This window comes from Erithacus rubecula, assembly GCF_903797595.1.
Source record: "Erithacus rubecula genome assembly, chromosome: W".
Lineage (NCBI taxonomy): Eukaryota > Metazoa > Chordata > Aves > Passeriformes > Muscicapidae > Erithacus > Erithacus rubecula.
This window is the reverse complement of record NC_136690.1, coordinates 2,774,725-2,791,909: the sequence shown is the minus strand read 5'-3', so window position 1 is coordinate 2,791,909 and position 17,185 is coordinate 2,774,725. Positions and strand designations below refer to the sequence as shown.

At 40.3% G+C, this 17,185-nt stretch overlaps 2 protein-coding genes across 3 annotated transcripts in view; both read left to right on the top strand.

Moving 5' to 3' along the window:
* LOC306814063 (Golgi phosphoprotein 3) overlaps window positions 1-3,382 on the top strand; it is a 119,075-nt gene extending 115,693 nt beyond the window's left edge. The window contains exons 4-5 of one of the 2 annotated variants that reach the window (XR_013777081.1): window positions 1,723-2,418; window positions 2,666-3,382. Coding sequence is in view for 1 of the 2 variants with exons in the window: in XM_079329773.1 (XP_079185899.1) it covers window positions 1,723-2,147 (425 nt within the window). In the remaining variant the exon portion in view is untranslated. Of the gene's footprint in view, window positions 1-1,722 lie in introns of both variants that reach the window. The other variant, XM_079329773.1, reaches the window with a different exon arrangement.
* The window catches only part of LOC306814059 (uncharacterized protein), a 187,913-nt gene that overhangs the window by 108,128 nt on the left and 62,600 nt on the right, over window positions 1-17,185 (top strand). The window lies entirely within an intron of this gene.

Genomic DNA, 17,185 nt, shown 5'->3' with positions numbered 1-17,185 from the left:
TTTGTCTAGATCTGAAAGGTTTGGCTTCTCCTACTGGCTGGAGCATCTCCCAATGGGATGATGTAATTTTATCAGTCATACAGTGGGACTTCATGGGCCACAGCAGATGATATGTTCCTGGAGGGAGGATGGGTTGTGGAAAAGACAAATATGATTGCCCCATCTTGTGTTAAAGATGGCCCATTAGCAGATGCTATGTGCCATGGAGATAAGGAATCAGTACCCCACCCAGCTTTAACAGATGGAATATGCATTTCTGGCCATATCAACCCAACACAGGACAGTTCCATAGGCTAGTGAGTTTTGAAGAATAAGCATTGTTTTAACCCACCAGGTGCAATTTTTCATCTGGCAACCTTAGCTTTCTCAGTAGTTTTTGATGCTGATTTTGTGCTTTTAAAATTTCCTCTTCTAATCACACATTAAAATGCCCAGTTCTCCTGCCTTTCCAAAAAAATTAGAGACATTTTTTATTGAAACATCAAACAGTGTTGTGCTGGTTTTGCATGAAGTCACTTAGGAGGAGGTTACAGACACACACATGGATTGTTTCTTCTATGAGAACTTTATGAGTCTCTGGGACCAATCGGAAAGCAGTTTTAATAATTGACAGCCTTGGAAAACAATTAAAAAGTTATTTTTCCTTTATGAATCACATCAGTAAAAGTGAATTTTCCTTTTTTGTCTTCTAGTTTTTGAGAAGGTAAGGTCGTCCTGGCCTGGTCCTGGCACGGCCCAGCCCCCTTCCCTATGCAGCCTTTTGCATGACCCGTAACACAGCTCTGGAAAGACTGTAAAGATGGGAAGAGTTCCATGATTTGCAAATTTTCCCAGGCGAATGCAAATTGTGAAAGTGAAGACAAACCCTGTGAACACAGGAACAAACTTTTCTCTCTAGAGTGAACTGAAATGATTATTTAAGTGGAAAACTGACTGAAGTGTCTTTGTATGTTGTTGTTAAGAAATATGGAAGGTGGGGGGGGAGGAGGGAGTGATCTGGAAGTCTTATTCTGAATTTCTTATTTTCTCTGTGTTATTAATAAATGTCTTCTTTATACCCTTTTAAGTTTTAGGCCTGCCTTGTTTTTGTTCCTAAATCCTATCTCAAAGAAAGATTGAGTATATAAAAATTGGCAAACCTAAATCAAACCAAGACACCTGTACTCAATGTGTCTGTGTGTAATGCACACACCTACACTCAGTGCATGTTACTGTTTCATCTGGTGGGGGCAGGAAGGGAGGAAAGAATATAAACATGAAGAAATAGAGAAGTGAGTAGGACATGTATTGTAAGTGTTGCTTACCTCTGTGGCAGAAAGAATGGCAATGACACTTCTTCCAGCTTCTTAATTGATAAAAGTCTGGAAGTAGACAAATGGAAAAGATTGGAGGAGATGCTAATTTTTTGTTTGTAACTCTTTCTTCATAGCTGTGTGTGGTACTTTGTTTGGTGGTTGTTTTGGGGGTTTTTGGGATGTTTTTCTTATGTTTTTCTTTCCCTTCAATACAAGAGTGGTTATTTGTCATATCCCTAAACAAGACATGTCTTAGTAGCATTTTGTCCAAACTTTAAATACTGACATGAGCACAATATCTTAGTGTTAAAGTCAGCTATATTCATTTGACAGCTCACTCTACAGTGGGTGGGGGAAGAGAATCACTGAAACAAAGCAGCTTAAACTTTTCCTGACTCAACTTTTTTCTTTTTTTTTTTTTTTTTAGGTGAAACATGGAACCCATTGAAGTTGCATTACCAATTGCGTAATGTCCGTGAACGGTTAGCGAAAAATCTAGTGGAAAAAGGGGTACTGACCACAGAAAAACAAAACTTCCTTCTTTTTGACATGACTACACACCCTCTCACCAACAACAATATCAAACAGCGCCTCATTAAGAAGGTTCAAGAAGCAGTTCTTGACAAATGGGTGAACAACCCTCACCGCATGGAGAAACGCTTGCTGGCACTTGTTTATTTAGCCCATGCTTCAGATGTTCTGGAGAATGCTTTTGCCCCCCTCCTGGATGAGCAGTATGATTTAGCCACAAAGAGAGTGCGGCAGCTTCTGGATTTAGACCCTGAGGTTGAATGTATGAAAGCCAACATGAATGAGGTTCTATGGGCTGTTGTAGCAGCTTTCATAAAATAACTGCATTCAGAACAAAGTGTTCTCTCTTCTTTCATGTAAACCATTTATTTCTCTTTTATTGACTATTCATGTTTTCTGTAATTTGTACCTTGTCACATGATGAATCAACTCTTGTTTAATAGAAATTATGTGGCGAATTCCCTCCTTCTCTGTCTGTATATAGGATTCTGCTGGTTCAAGAAACCTTCACATTTAAAAACAACAGAAAACGTTTTTACTGCCATATTGATATTATAATTCCTATTCAGTTTTATCTGAAATACTTTGTTTAGTCTATTTTTCATCTTACTGTTTTTGAAGTGGTTTAACATGGAAAATACCTCAAGAAGGAAATGTGCATGCAGTTGGATCACTAGTCTCAGCTGACACAGATATGTGCATGCATCAATGTTTTTGCAGTACAACTCCTAACAGATTGAAGAAGGGCCTTTTAAAATCATCAAAGCTTCATGTTGAGGTATCTGTCAGGACATTTTATATGCAGATATTATTTCAATTATATCTAACAAAATAACCAGCAAAAATGCCATTAAGCAGCTTTTTCAATAGTTCCTGTAAAATGCCCCATAAATTTTACTTTTCATGAAAGTCTCTTGCATACTTATGTTTACATTGAAATGATATATGAGTCATAAGGCTACTAGAGTTGAAAGGTACTGTTTTTTCATACACCCATTTTGGGATGGGATGCATTCCATTACATTGCATATATAGTTCAAATTGTAAATTAACAACTGCCTCATCTTAGTATTTTACAACTATTGCTCCTGGTGCCCCTAATTTGCCATCAGCCATTTGATGGGAAAAAGGCTTCCTATAAAGAGCACGTATTTGAAAGTTGTTTGTTTCCAGTGTGTACAGAGTTTGCCATCCAGGTATTCTGAGTCTATGGATTGTCTTTGAGAATTACTGTATAGAAAGAGACCACTTTCTATCATCCTATCATCATTTGTACTTTTTTTTTCTCTTCTTTTCCCCTCTTGTATGGAAGAGCCTTGTGACTAGTACAATTCTTGACGGCAGTTTTTGTTTGTTTGTACACAAATTAATATTTGTCTCAAACCTCTCAATCTATTTTACACTTTAAAAACTAAAAGTCAATTCTAGTAGGTGTTGCATTTAAATGGTTAGCAAGTAATGACTGCAGTTCAGACTATTAAAAGTTCTGTAATGGGATGCTGTGCTATATTTAATTTTTTATATAAAATTATGCTGATTAGCACACTATTGTAAAATATATATATATAAGACTTTGTCTTTTAAAAAAAGCATTGCCTTTTGCCACTGCTTGTTATCTCCCATTTGTTTAACAGTGCAAATATGCATTGAACAAATTAAGCATCAAACTATGTATTTTTTTCCTCATAACAATGAAGATTTATGGTGGGGGCTACAGGTGTCTAGAAATATTTTTTGGTCCATATTCAGAGTAATAATACTAGATGATATATAACTTTAGAGTTGAAATTTAAGAGATCCTTTAGTCTGTATACTAGCTTTTTACCTAGAGTAAATAAACTATAATCTTAAAAGTGCCTGAAACATAGCAAGCATCTAGTTTTTTGTTGTTGTTGCTAATTAGAAAGGTTTTATTGCTTAACTGAAAGCTTTAGTTAATATTCTTCTTAGAAAGAGAGAGATTATATTAAGTAGATCAAACTGACCTAATCAGCAGCGTCACACAGATCTATAGCATTCGTATCTGGGTCAGATGGAGTTAACTTGTGAGTGTTCAGTTGTGTCTGCCATAGGTAGGCCTCTTCTATCTTGAGCAGAACTCTACAGCCTCTAAAGCTAAAATCCAAGGTATCAATCTGTGACTGGACTTCCAATTTTGCACTTAATTTTAAATAATTTAAATGCTTAAGTAGTCGACTTGAAAATACATCTTAAATGCATCATACCTATAGAACCTTTTTTAAAAAAAGATTTAAAAAATATAGTCCTCGACATTTAGTGGCACAATGATCTTTCCATTCTTGAATTATGTTTCTTTATAAAAATTTAAGTATAAGGTATTTCAAACTTTGGTTTACAAATAAAAAGATAAACAGTGTTCTCCAAGATGTAAGACACTGTATTTGAAACTTTGAGGAGCTTAGGCATCAACTTTGGACATTTTCTTTTAAACATTTTCAAAATGTGATTGCTTTAAGTGGAGGAAAAATGAAACTTGCTGTGTTACTCTTATATTTGAAAACTTACAGAATACTTTCTGTATTGATAGTATATATTAAGTCTTTGCTTTCATTGTCACTCTCTGGTGATCTGTTTTCTCATTTTCTGTTGTTTAAGTGGAGAGAAAACTAATTAGGCAGAAAAATCAGAAAAACAATAGCAGAGTATTTGGGAGCAAGTTGAGTGCACAAAACTTTAAAAATGGCTTTGAAAATCTAAGGTACTTGAAACATTATTCAGACTAAAAGTATCATTCATAGTCCCTTTTCTGTCCTCTCATCTTCATTCTGTCATGTTCCTGCTAGGTTCATGTTGTATTAATACCCTACCTCACTGGAAAGGACTCTCACTATCTACTTGGGTGCCTCACGGGAAAGCCTGGGACCTTGAGCACTCTCCCTCTGAGCTGAGCTGCCCTTGCCCAGATCCACTGCTTCTGCCACAGATCTGGGTTTTTTGCTACACTATAACCACACACTCTCTGCCTGCCAGCACACACCACGGCATATTAGTAAAAAACTTTTACTCCTTTTCCCAAATCTTTGCCTGAAAGCCCCTAATTTCAACATTATAATGATTCAGAGGTGTCCTGGTTTCAAGGACAGGTGTCTGCCAATAAAGGCAGAACTTTTCCTTTGAAATAGAGACTTTAATTCCACTCTCTCCAAGTATTATAATAGTTTGAATCAAGAACTCTGAGGCAGAGATAAGGGGGTAGGAATAACAGCTCTTTTACTAATATATCTAACCGTACAAGCAGAAACAACAGCACTTGTTAAAATCACCAACCAAACAGAACAGATAACTCGGTTCCAGTCCTTTCTTTAACTACAGGCACACTCTCTGTGCTCGGTCCTGGTGCTGCAAACTAAGTCCAACAGCTGCAGAGAAGCAGGCGGGAGAGGAGGCGGGAAGGGGCGGCAGCCACGCCGGTCTCGGGCGGGATCGGGCTGGAGCGGGCGGCTCCTCGCTCACCGTGTGTGTCCGGGTGATCAGCTGTGTCCGCAGAGGCAGGAGGCTGGAACGGGACAGATGCAGGGCAGGTGATCGCAGTCCGTCTGACTCTCCTGTGTTCAGCCGTGTGGCTGGAGATGGGGGTCCTCCTCTCTGCTCCGCTCACCAGAAACACAAGTAACCCTGCCAGAAGCCCCTTTTGTCTAGAGTTGTGAAAGATCCTGGGTGTAACCCGGCAAGCTCTATTAGCATGATAATGCGAAAAAGATTCTTTAAATTGTCACAGTAATAGAAAAACACTCAACCCCCAACAAGAGGAAAGGGGGCCATTTTGTCCATTCCAAGGAAGGTTCTCACCTTCCTTAATAGACACCTGTCTTTCACACTAAGATACCCAGTAACAGCCTTTTCTCGGCTTTCAAGCACCTTCCCCTTTGGTCTACTTACAATCACAGCCAGCAGGGGCGCTGATGGCTCCCAGCCAGGCAGGGCGGGTGTGATAATACCCCTGTGGCTGCAGGGCCTCTGTGACACGAGCTCCAGATGGCAAAATGGGCTGTAGCGTGAACCTCAGAGCAGCAGCTGGAATAGCAGAGGCAGGCACACCCTGTGAGAAATGATGCTCACTTTTAAAATTTCAAAGGTTTATTAAACCTTAATAAATACAACACAGAACTGAATAAGGAAAGAGACATGGTGCCAGGAGCATATGAACATCTGCAAAATGCTCATCTACAAAATGGCTGCTCTGCCTTTTATACCCCTGGGGGTTGCATCAGGCAACCCTGGCCCCTCCCAAAGTCTGTCCATCAAATATTCTTTGCTGTCCATTGGTGGAGACTACTTTCTTGCAACTTTATTGGAAGTCGGGTGTTGTCATGCTGCACCCCCCTAGCAACAAGCTTTTCCCATCCCATGTGAGTGGCACATGTAGACACCTGTCACGGTCCGCCCAATTCAAGAGCGAGTCGCGACTGGTTCTTTTATGGATCTCGGAGCACAAAAGACACAGCAGGGGACAAAACCAGTTTACTTCTACAGAAATGCACTTTATTTAGTGCCAACCAAAATGCGATAGTGGGACAGAGAGAGAGAGAGAGAGAGAGAGAAAGGGGGGTCAGGATTATAGCTACCAAGACGGGCAGACAAATCCTCGTGGAGCCAGCCAGTAAATGTCCGTTGCCGTCTGGGGAGATCTCAGGGGTCTCCTTTGCGAAAGTCACTTTTATAGTCCTTTCCCAAAGCGAGTGGCTTCTGGCGAAAAGGTGGGAAGATTTATGGACTATTGTATGTGGAGCTCGTTACGCGGGGGAACAGGTGGAAACAGGACGCTTCAAGGCACATCAGACCACCTTTGTTGTCATGAACACACGCGGGTCAGCCCATACTGACCAGTCCATTGTTCTTTCATCTGTGGGAGCTTGTTGAGTAAACTCCCTGTGACTAGTTGTCATGAGAAACCAGTCCTGGTAGGCATCACCTGCGGAACAGTCACTTGGTGTTCCTCCCATCACTGGCCAGCGCAGGGCTCAGGCGAGGGTCGTTGGGCAGAAATAGACGAGAGGCTTGGACGGACTCTCACATCACCCCGTGACCAACGAGCATCGCTGAGAAACTCCATCAGCATCATGTTGTGACCTTGTACCAGCTTTAGGACCCGCCCTTGGTAGCACATCCCGGGAAAAGGAAAAGAGAAAATAAAAAAACGGGGATAAGAAGGAAAGGGAAAAGGAAAAGGAAAAGGAGAAGGAAGGAAAATAAACAGGAAAATAGTGAAAAATAATCACAACAAAATTGATTAAAATAAATTTTCAAACAAATCACAATGATATTAGCTAAAATATCTTTTAAACAATCAAAAATAATCAATAAAATAACATCCAAACAATTAAAATTCAAACTATTAAAATTCAAACTATTAGAACAAAAACAATGAAATAATATTTAAACAATTAAAATTCAAACAATTAGGATCAAAACAAAACCAATAAAATGACATTGAAACAATTAAAATTCTAACAATTAGAATCAAAATTAATTAATAAAATAACATTCAAACAATTAAAATTAAAACAAATCAGTATCCATTATAATATGTTTTTATGATTAAAACAATTATATTCCAAAACCATTTTAATCAGAAGCTTAACATTACTAAAACTGATTATACCAATCATAACCAGTAACAAACAATTTTAATCAGTTTGCTGTTAAAGGCCTGACTTTCACTGCTCGTGTAATTTGTCTGGTGTCAATAACTTTAGGGGTATCTTTAGCAGATGGAGTAGTGATCAAATTATGTGCTTCCATTGTTGATGCCAATTGTGTCAGTCGTTTTACCATTCTCCAATTCAGGATGTATAGAATGACTGACAAAACAAAACCGATTAAAACTAAAATCAAAAGCACAACAATGGGATGACACAATTTGTTTAGGACGCCGGTAGCGGTAGGTGACCACCCAAAAAGAGTATCCCACCACCTGAGTTCAGCATCCCCTTTTACCCTTTCTAAAACCTGATGTATTTCTTTCACATGGTGATGAACTGTCACCAGGGTCTTCTGTCCATTTTTCTTGATCTTTTCCAAGATTCCAATTAAGTCCTGGTGAAGCAACAATTGTTTAATCAAAGTGAGGTTCATCCCAATGGGAGCAGGCACTAACTGATGAATCAGTGTAAAATTGGATTGCAAAAGGTGATGAGACATAACTGGAACAGTATAAGACAAGCCACAGCCCATGATTGTGGTAAAATTACAAACACAAAAATTTAAATGATTTTTTAGATCCACTGTTACATTTTCTACAAACACTGAGTTGCAAGCAGTTCTTACACACACACATCCATTTCCTATGTACACCAGCACTGTTTCAGGAGTCTCATCAAGGTGTATTTCAAAATGACAGATATTTTGCTCCGTGTCTAAACAGATGTCTTGGGCCACAATGGCATTGCTTTCACAAATGATACCCAGTTGCTCCCGAACAACACAAGATTCCAAATTAACAGTTTGCCATTTCTTACCAATTTGACGGGCCCATTCTCTATGCTCTAAAGGATAGAGAATAGTTCCATTGTGATTCAATCCTAATGCAATGATGGGGTATATCAAATGCACTGAAGCGTTGCGTATTGTCAACACAAAGGCTGTGGCTGTGTTTGTGCTGGGGTTGTAGGTAAAGTTTACCAGATTCCACCAGGACTGAAACTTCCTTTCAAAATCATTAGCATTTTCCCAAATTATTGTCCGGATTTCAGTAGGGAAGATGCCTTCTTCCCCTTCCCTTATAATTGAGGCAACAACTGTTTGCATCCAAAGCTGTGCCTGGATACAGCTGAGGGCTAAGGAGATGTTGTTTTGAGCAGTACCAAGAACATAATTTATCAATTTGTGATCATTTACATTTGCATTTTCCCAGTTTGTTAAAATGTTTGATAATAACCACTGTTGCGTCCCCAGGGCTGTTAAAGAGGACTGCAGAGGTTGTTTCAATTTGGTCAGGTCTCTGGTGGTGGCAACCAATTTGTTCATTAATACCTCTGAATCAAGGCTATTTAAAATTCTTAATCCTGTTCCCACAACACCAGTTATTTTTCTTGTTTGTTTCTTGAAAGAATCCTCCTGGTTTTGCAACCAGGTTGTTTGTCCACCCCTAGAAAAGGTGAACAAGCTGGCTGATTTACTGAAACATTGTTTTGCATTGGCAATTTGACTTGTTTAAAAGACCATGCCGAATTAAACAATATTTGCTGTTGGCCAGTTTTCCAAATACCCAAGGTCCAATTTCAAAAATTTTCAGGCTCAGTATAACCGGTGGTTGGGTAGTAGGTGTGACAACATTGACATAAAGTTCTCCTTTATATTTTGTATTGTTTTTCCCACACATAATTTTTTTGGAAAAATTGTACAACAGTTCAACTTTGATTGCGAATTTTCACAAAATAAAACACAGCTGTAAGGTCCTGTGCTGTAACTGTATACAGGTTCAATGAGGGATTCAGCAATTAACCGTCACATTCCATGGCGTTACTCTGTGAAAAGTAAACACAACAGAATCTGCCACAAAGAGGCAGGAGGTTAAAATGATGGAACTATGCAGACAGAAGTTCTGTTAACTTCCCAGCCATTTTGCTGCCAAGAAGGAAGCCACTCTGTACCTCCTTTAAACACAGCATAAGAGTCAGTGTAGTTGCAAACAAGAAAGGCACTCTGCACTTCAAGCTGGAAAACACCCCAAATAACCATCAGCGCTCCAACCCAAGAGTCACCCCGTCCCCCAGCAATAATTTGCTCAGCAGAAGCATTAGTGAACAAAGAATTAGTGAACAGAGATTGTTTGGGGGAGAAAGCAGAGGCTACTTTAATTACTGAGGCAGGTTTGTCATCGCTGTTGCCCAAGTTCTCAGTTTCTGTTATTGCCAGATTTTTTACAGTTCCTTCTGTTACTGAGGATTTCTGGGCCACTCTGTCAGGGGGGGCAGTCCCAGTCTTCCAAAACTTCATTTCCTGAGAAGGTTTTTGAATTTTCTCTGAGGCAATTTGCAAGTTAGGGCTTTCTAGGTGGAAAATTATTTTCTGTTGCACATCCCTCACTTCTTTTTCTTCTTCTCCTATCAATACATCATGTATGTATTGGTACACAGGTACAGTGTCAGGTTTGGGGTTTTGGATTGGCCATACAGGGGAGTTTTGCAAGTCCTGAATAACCGGTTTGATCTGTACTTTGATACCAGAGAGGAGAGAGTATTGTTTTACATTTACAGGTATTTGCATAGGTGATTTATGACCAGAAGTGAATTGTATTTCATGTACAATTTGCAAGCAGGCAGCTTTGTGAATGTTTTTTAGGAGTTTGTCTGGGGTGCCAGTTACGGCTAGAGGATTACCTCTTTCTAGGGGGCTAAGTCACCCAGCCCAGTAGGCTGCACGCTGTGTTAGAGACCGTGGAACACGAGCGTTTCCAGTTGTTAAGAAAACTCCAGGCCCCCAGTACCCACTGGCATTTTGTTCACTTAATTTGATTTGATCTCCTCCAGTGAGTGAAACTTTAAAAACATACTCATTCTCAGACTCTTGTGGGAGACGTGAGTATTCTTTCTTTAATCTGGCCAATTCAGTAGCAGTGTATGGTATTTCTTTTGAGGTTATATGGGGGTCAAAATCCTCGTCGCTCAGATATCTATATTCCGTTTTAACGAGAGGTCTCATTTTAGAGCAGCAATTTTCCCCACTATTATGTACATGTACTAGTTCTCTTTGTGGGTATATCTGCTTTATGTGATATGTTTCCTTTTCTTCTGTTTCATTAGGTGTATCTGCATGTTGTGAGGCATGTGATAGTTGTAGCAAATAGTTGTGTTTTCTTTCCTGCTCTAGTTGGTTTTGCAGAGTTTCTATCTGATTTGTATTCTGTTCTAGTTGGTTTTCCAGAGTTTTTATCTGATTTGTTTTCTGTTCTAGTTGGTTTGCCAGAGTTTCTACTTGATTTCTTTCCTCCTGTAGTTGGTTTGTTTTCTCCTGTAATAGCTTTTGCAAAGCTTCCACCAGGTTTTACAAGGAGTCTATCACTGCACTTTCCTCACTCACTCGTTTAAGATGAGATTCTACAGCAGCTGAAAGACAAGCACCTAGAACTGAGCAAAGTGTGGTTTTATTTTTCTTGCTCAGTTTGAATTTTGTTTCATGTTGCAAAGAATGTATCCTATCAATCACGTTTTCTAAATTAAACCAATTACTGTGTGCCCAGTCTTCCCCCCCCTTGGGAGGGTCTGGCATTATACTTAGCTAGTAAAGCGTAAAATGCAGCTTTATCATTTTCAGACATTTTTATGAAGGGACTAAAACCACTCTCAGGGAGACACACTTAAAGTTACACAAAAAGCACAGCTGAAACTGTGAATCCCTTCTCTTCCCTGGAGTGGGTGAAGAGACACAATACTTGAGAGGTACTAACTTAACTACAAAAACCACTTGTCTCTTCGAAATCCCAAGTAGTCAAATACAATAATTATATAACAACTGTAACCTCTGAGTTACGATTATGTGCGAGGGGGAAAAATCACTTCAGGAAGGAAAACACTTGTCACCCGGACTTCTGCTGGGGACAACCCCCTGTCATCCCTGAGTGGCTGAGGAGACCAAACCGCTTGGGAGGTTCTCTTTAGTTACACAATGGGTGTCTCCTTGACTACACCAAGCAGCAATCAATGTGTGAGGGGGAAAAGCCACTTCAGGAAGAGAAACACTTGTCACCCAGACTTCTTCTGGGGACAACCCCCTGTCATCCCTGAGTGGCTGAGGAGACCAAACCGCTTGGGAGGTTCTCTTTAGTTTCACAATGGGTGTCTCCTTGACTACACCAAGCAGCAAACAACAAAAAAAAAAAAGTCCCATCTTTTGCTCAGATGAGATCCTTTAAAAAAAAAATTCTCTGATTACTGAAATGGAGTTGATTATCCACCTGGGTCTGTGTGCAGATTGCGGGAAGAACCCAATACCACCGCCCTTGCTTTCTAACACTGTTCAGTCCTTACGGCACTGACAGGCTAGGTGCGGCTGAAATGGCACAGGTCTTCCCCTGGTGCAAAGTGCACAGAAACCCCCAACTCCCTCAGTATCGGGAATTCAATTGCCGACTACGCCAAAAAATGTCACGCTCCGTCCAATTCAAGAGCGAGTTATTTTATGGATCTTGGAGTGCAAAAGACACAGCAGGGGACAAAACCAGTTTACTTCTACAGAAATGCACTTTATTTAGTGCCAACCAAAATGCGATAGTGGGACAGAGAGAGAGAGAGAGAGAAAGGTGGGTCAGGATTATAGCTACCAAGACAAGTAGACAAATCCTCGTGGAGCCAGCCAGTAGATGTCCGTTGCCGTCTGGGGAGATCTCGGGGGTCTCCTTTGCGAAAGTCACTTTCATAGTCCTTTCCCAAAGCGAGTGGCTTCTGGCGAAAAGGTGGGAAGATTTATGGACTATTGTATGTGGAGCTCGTTACGCGGGGGAACAGGTGGAAACAGGACGCTTCAAGGCACATCAGACCATCTTTGTCGTCATGAACACACGCGGGTCAGCCCATACTGACCAGTCCATTGTTCTTTCATCTGTGGGAGCTTGTTGAGTAAACTCCCTGTGACTAGTTGTCATGAGAAACCAGTCCTGGTAGGCATCACCTGGGGAACAGTCACTTGGCGTTCCTCCCATCCCTGGCCAGCGCAGGGCTCAGGCGAGGGTCGTTGGGCAGAAACAGACGAGCGGCTTGGATGGACTCTCACAACACCTTCCCTCCACAAGTCTTCCACAACTAAGGCTGTCTGGTGGCAAGAATATCGGGGGTGGGGGGGGGGGGGTGTTATAGGTAATAAACAAATCAAACCAAATTAAAAGGTTAAATTGGTAAATTTTATTTTTGCGACCGAAAATATGGTCCTGGAAAGCCACAACCGGAAAAAAAACAACACCGAGCCCGGGTTCGGAGTTGGGTGAACACACGATGCTACCCAGCCTCTATCGCAGTGGGTTCCTCTGGTGTTCACGCCGTCATCTTGGTTGGCCCCCTTTTTATCCTGTTTTTCATAGCCTGGAGCGAGACAGTCCTTTGTTTCTTTCAAATTCAGCTCTGGTGTCCACACAAGACAAAAGTCCTTCCTGCTCCTTGACGAGATTTTGTGTCCGTTGTGTATTGCTTTTAGGTGGTTGATTTCATCTTTACGGGAACCAGAGTCGGGGAATGCAGTCCTGGGGGAGGTGATGGGATTTTTGGGAAATGCTATGGTATATATATATATATATATATATATATATATCACAGAGGGGAGGGGGACTATGGGGAGAACAGAGAATGTCTAAACAACAAATCACAATAACATAACTATACATCAATAAAACTTCTTTTAACATTGCATAATTTGTGGTATTGGGGGAAGCAAGGAGAGGAGCCAGTCAAAACATCAACCCATAACAATGTGAACAGGTGTTCTGTGTCACCTGCCCAACACGTGGAATACTCCTCATTCTCCGGATCGCTTGGTTTTCCCAAGTTCTCAAATACATTCAAGGGCTGGCAAATCTAAGCCTCCCTGGATGTGTTCTCCAGCATCCCCCCTCCCCCTTCTTTCTTTGAACCTAACTTACTGGCTCCTTGTCCCAGTTTTCCAGGATTCCTCCCGTCCGTCCCTGGCCTCTGCCTCTCCTCTCTAACTAATTCTTCCAGTAATTCAAACATCACTTCCCCCCTTCCCCCCCCCCTCCCCCCCCAGCACAGAAAGCACTTCCTTTCCAACAATACAGTACAATATGCGTGCACCTGCGGCCCCCAAAATGCATATTTCTCCTGGTTTAGGGCAAATTTGGGAGAAAACCTCGAAAGGGCCGCCCCCAGGAAGCAAACCCAAGTGGCCTCTCCCCCAGCCGGTTTGGGAAGAAATTTCCTCAGAGAGAAGTGGAAAAAACCTGTTTATTCAACAGACAAAACACTCCCCAGCACAAAAAACCAATACCAAACAATGAAACCTCATGTTGCTCTGAAGACATGACAAATTCAGAAAGTCTCTCTCCTGTGGTGGTAACTCGGCTCAGTCTCTTATCAGTCCCTCTAGCACTGGAAAATGATGCTGCCCAGGCCAGGCCCCAGTGGGCTGCAGGTTCAAGCTCTTGGTGCTTCCCCTGGGTCCCCAGTCCAGAGCAGGTTGAAATAATTCCAGGAAAAAAAAGGAAGAAAAACTTTCCAGGGAACTTCTCTGCTTCAGTTAGTAAAAAACTAACTAAAAGCAAAGGAGAGCTGTCCACCATGGCGAACATCCAGTAGCCAAAGTGATGGAACTCCTACCTCTATGTTTTGAAAAACAACCGCCTCAGACATTCCACTGCTTCTCCTTCCCCTCCTTTCACTCTTAAAGACAACCTTAAAGGTACAAAACTTATTTCTGGGCTACAGACAAATGGGGATACAATTCAGCATGACAAAGTCACCCCAGGACACTATATTATAGCTAGCAAAGAAATAGTATAGATTAGGAATCAATGTCATTTACCAATGAATGATAGTTGAGTGCAGAAGCCTCCTTTCACTCTACTTGTAGAAGAGTAACTCAGTGTCAATGTCTCTGTCTCGAGAACTCCCCACACACCTGTAGAGCATGTAAGCGATTTCTGATTTTATGAAAATCATAGTGGTCTCGAGACACAAATTTTAGAAAAGTGAAGATTTTAGCTAAAGATTCATTTGCTGGAATTAATTGGAGCAGATAGATAGATAGATAGGCTGTGCTGGAAATAATTAAGCATTAGTAGTTAGTTAAAAGAAGCCAGATTTGAGATGGTTATCCCAGACTTAAATAACTAATTACTTGTCATTTTATGTTTTTTTTAGCTGTGTTTGCAATGAGAAATGGAAAAACTGATAAATAGATCTAAAGGAACACAGACAATTGCAAATCTTTTACATCTAGAAACCCATTCAAAAGTCACAGAGAGAGGAAATTGGAGTTCTCACAGAGCTCATTTGTACTGTCATCTATTGTGGAAGATGTTACTTCCCCCAAACATGGTACCCTGAAGACAAAGAAACGCCTTAGAGCATGCCCCCCTTCTCCTTATCAAAACTTCTGTTATCTCTTAGAATTCCTATTGGTTTTTAAAGTTGTTAAGTGATTGGTCTTTTCTTACTTAGAATTTTAAGGTAATTTGTTAGTTCGTAATTTGTAGTTCTTATTGGTTAGGAATTCAATCCTCTAGAAAGCTATAAAAACCCTTGGTTATATTGTATAATCGGACTCTGCATGTGGAACCCCTTTGAAGAAATAAAGTTACCTTCGGAACCTCTGCAGCAGGTCTCAGAGTCTCTGTCTCTGATAGCGAGTAGCTGTGGCTCTGCCTCGAGAGTTCTCTGAGCTATCTGGACTCTTGTAGCAGCCCAGGGCCGGAAAAACCTCCGGTCCTTGGCAGCTACAATCTATGGGAGGAGTTGAAAGTTCAGAATGAGGAAGACACGCCTTACTTCCTCTTTTTGCGACCCCTCCCCATAAAAAGGATCACTGACCCAATTCAGGGAGCAAACTACGCATACTTAATAGCCTTTCAAGCTAAAGTCCCACTGTATGACTGATAAAATTACATCCCATTGGGAGATGCTCCAGTCAGAGGAAGGAGCCAAACCTTTCCTATCTAGATAAAAAGTGAGATTTTGGATAGCAAGTTACTTTCTTTCCACTGGATTCCAGAGGAGAAGCCGGACCTTTCTGCATCATCTCTGGACCTTCAGAGGAAAACTGCATGCTTCTACAGGACCACTGCTTCAGCTGAACCACACCTGCCACTGCAGGAGGACTATAGCCACCATCTAATTGGACTGCTACCAACACCCTGACTGACAGGGTGTCAGGTTGTGTTCTGACTTTGCCAGGGTTGGGATTGTTCTTTGTAATATTATATTTCTATTTTAATTTTCCTAGTAAAGAACTGCTATTCCTAATTCGGATATCTTTCCCTGAGAGCCCCATTAATTTCAAAATTATAATAATTTGGAGGGAGGAGGTTTACATTCTCCATTTCAAAGAGAAGATTCTGTCTTTATTGGCAGACACCTGTCCTTCAAACCAGGACAAACATGAAACATTGTTCTTTATATATAATTTCATTGCTCGGGGTAAAGTATATTCATGAGTTTACATATTATTCAAACATTCCTTTGAGTTTTTGGTGTTCCAGGAACTCTCTTGTTTGTTTTTAACCTGATTTGTCTGCAGGACATTCTGTAGATTAGGTCAATATATATTATTTCTTCCTGTGTTTCCATCCTGTTGTTTCACACTCCCTGATAGCGAGGTGTCGATAAATTCTTCCCAGATGCTTATGGTCTGGGTTCTGTCACTGCTATCTTATCACTTGGAGAGGCCAGTCCGCAGATGTAAGAAAAATAATTGCTTTACACCATTCTCTAAGTTGGTTACATAGAGGTATTTTAGTCTCTATTTCAGCTTTTTGCTAAAGCTTACGATATAATCTATTCATCACACTGCTATTCATATAAACTATACAGTGCATACATAAACTGATGAATTATACTATACAAAAGCAGTTAAAAGTAAGTATAAATTGTACCATATCAAAATACTTGTGATGCAAAAGGCCAATCTATGAATGTGAAAGCCAATATTATATTGTAGTTTATAACAATTTCCCTCCTTTTTCTTTTTCTTACTGTTTGGCTTGAGCTACAGATTTTGAACCTCTGTACTCTTGGCATATTGATACTTTTTGTAGATCATAATTGCCTTCTTTAAACTTTTATCATCTTTTGTTTCTATAACACTATAACTTTCTGCATTCTTCTTGAGGTTCCTGATTTGGGATTGGTGGGCATCGTTATTAGTTGCATATTTTGAACTACATAAGTAATCAATCGGATAAGACATGGAATTAAACATGGAAGAAAAATTAAACTTGTTATTCTATATAGCATTATAAATCTTACTTGTTTCTACTAGGATATCCTAAAAAAAATTACTATCTTTTATTTATTATAGATTCTCACTTTGGGGCTGGTACATGGTCTATTTTCTGAATGTCCTTGGCTATATCTAAAACTGCATCTCCATTATCATCAAATTTTAAACAACAGTCAGAGGAGTTAAATTTACTACAAACACTTCCTTCTGTTAACAAATAGTCTAAAGCTAATCGATTTTGTTATACTGCAGCTTTAGTTCGTCTTTGTTGCTCAGCTATTAATTATAAGGCTCAGGCTGTTTTGATAGTTATAATCTCTACTACTGCTTGGAGTCTTATAATACAGTTCAGCATGTAAATTGGTGTTTGATATCTCCAACTTCGATCCTGGGCTCAGGTGGCAGGTCCATATGTTTGTATTATTCACTCAGGAGGTTGTTAATATTTTCCTTGC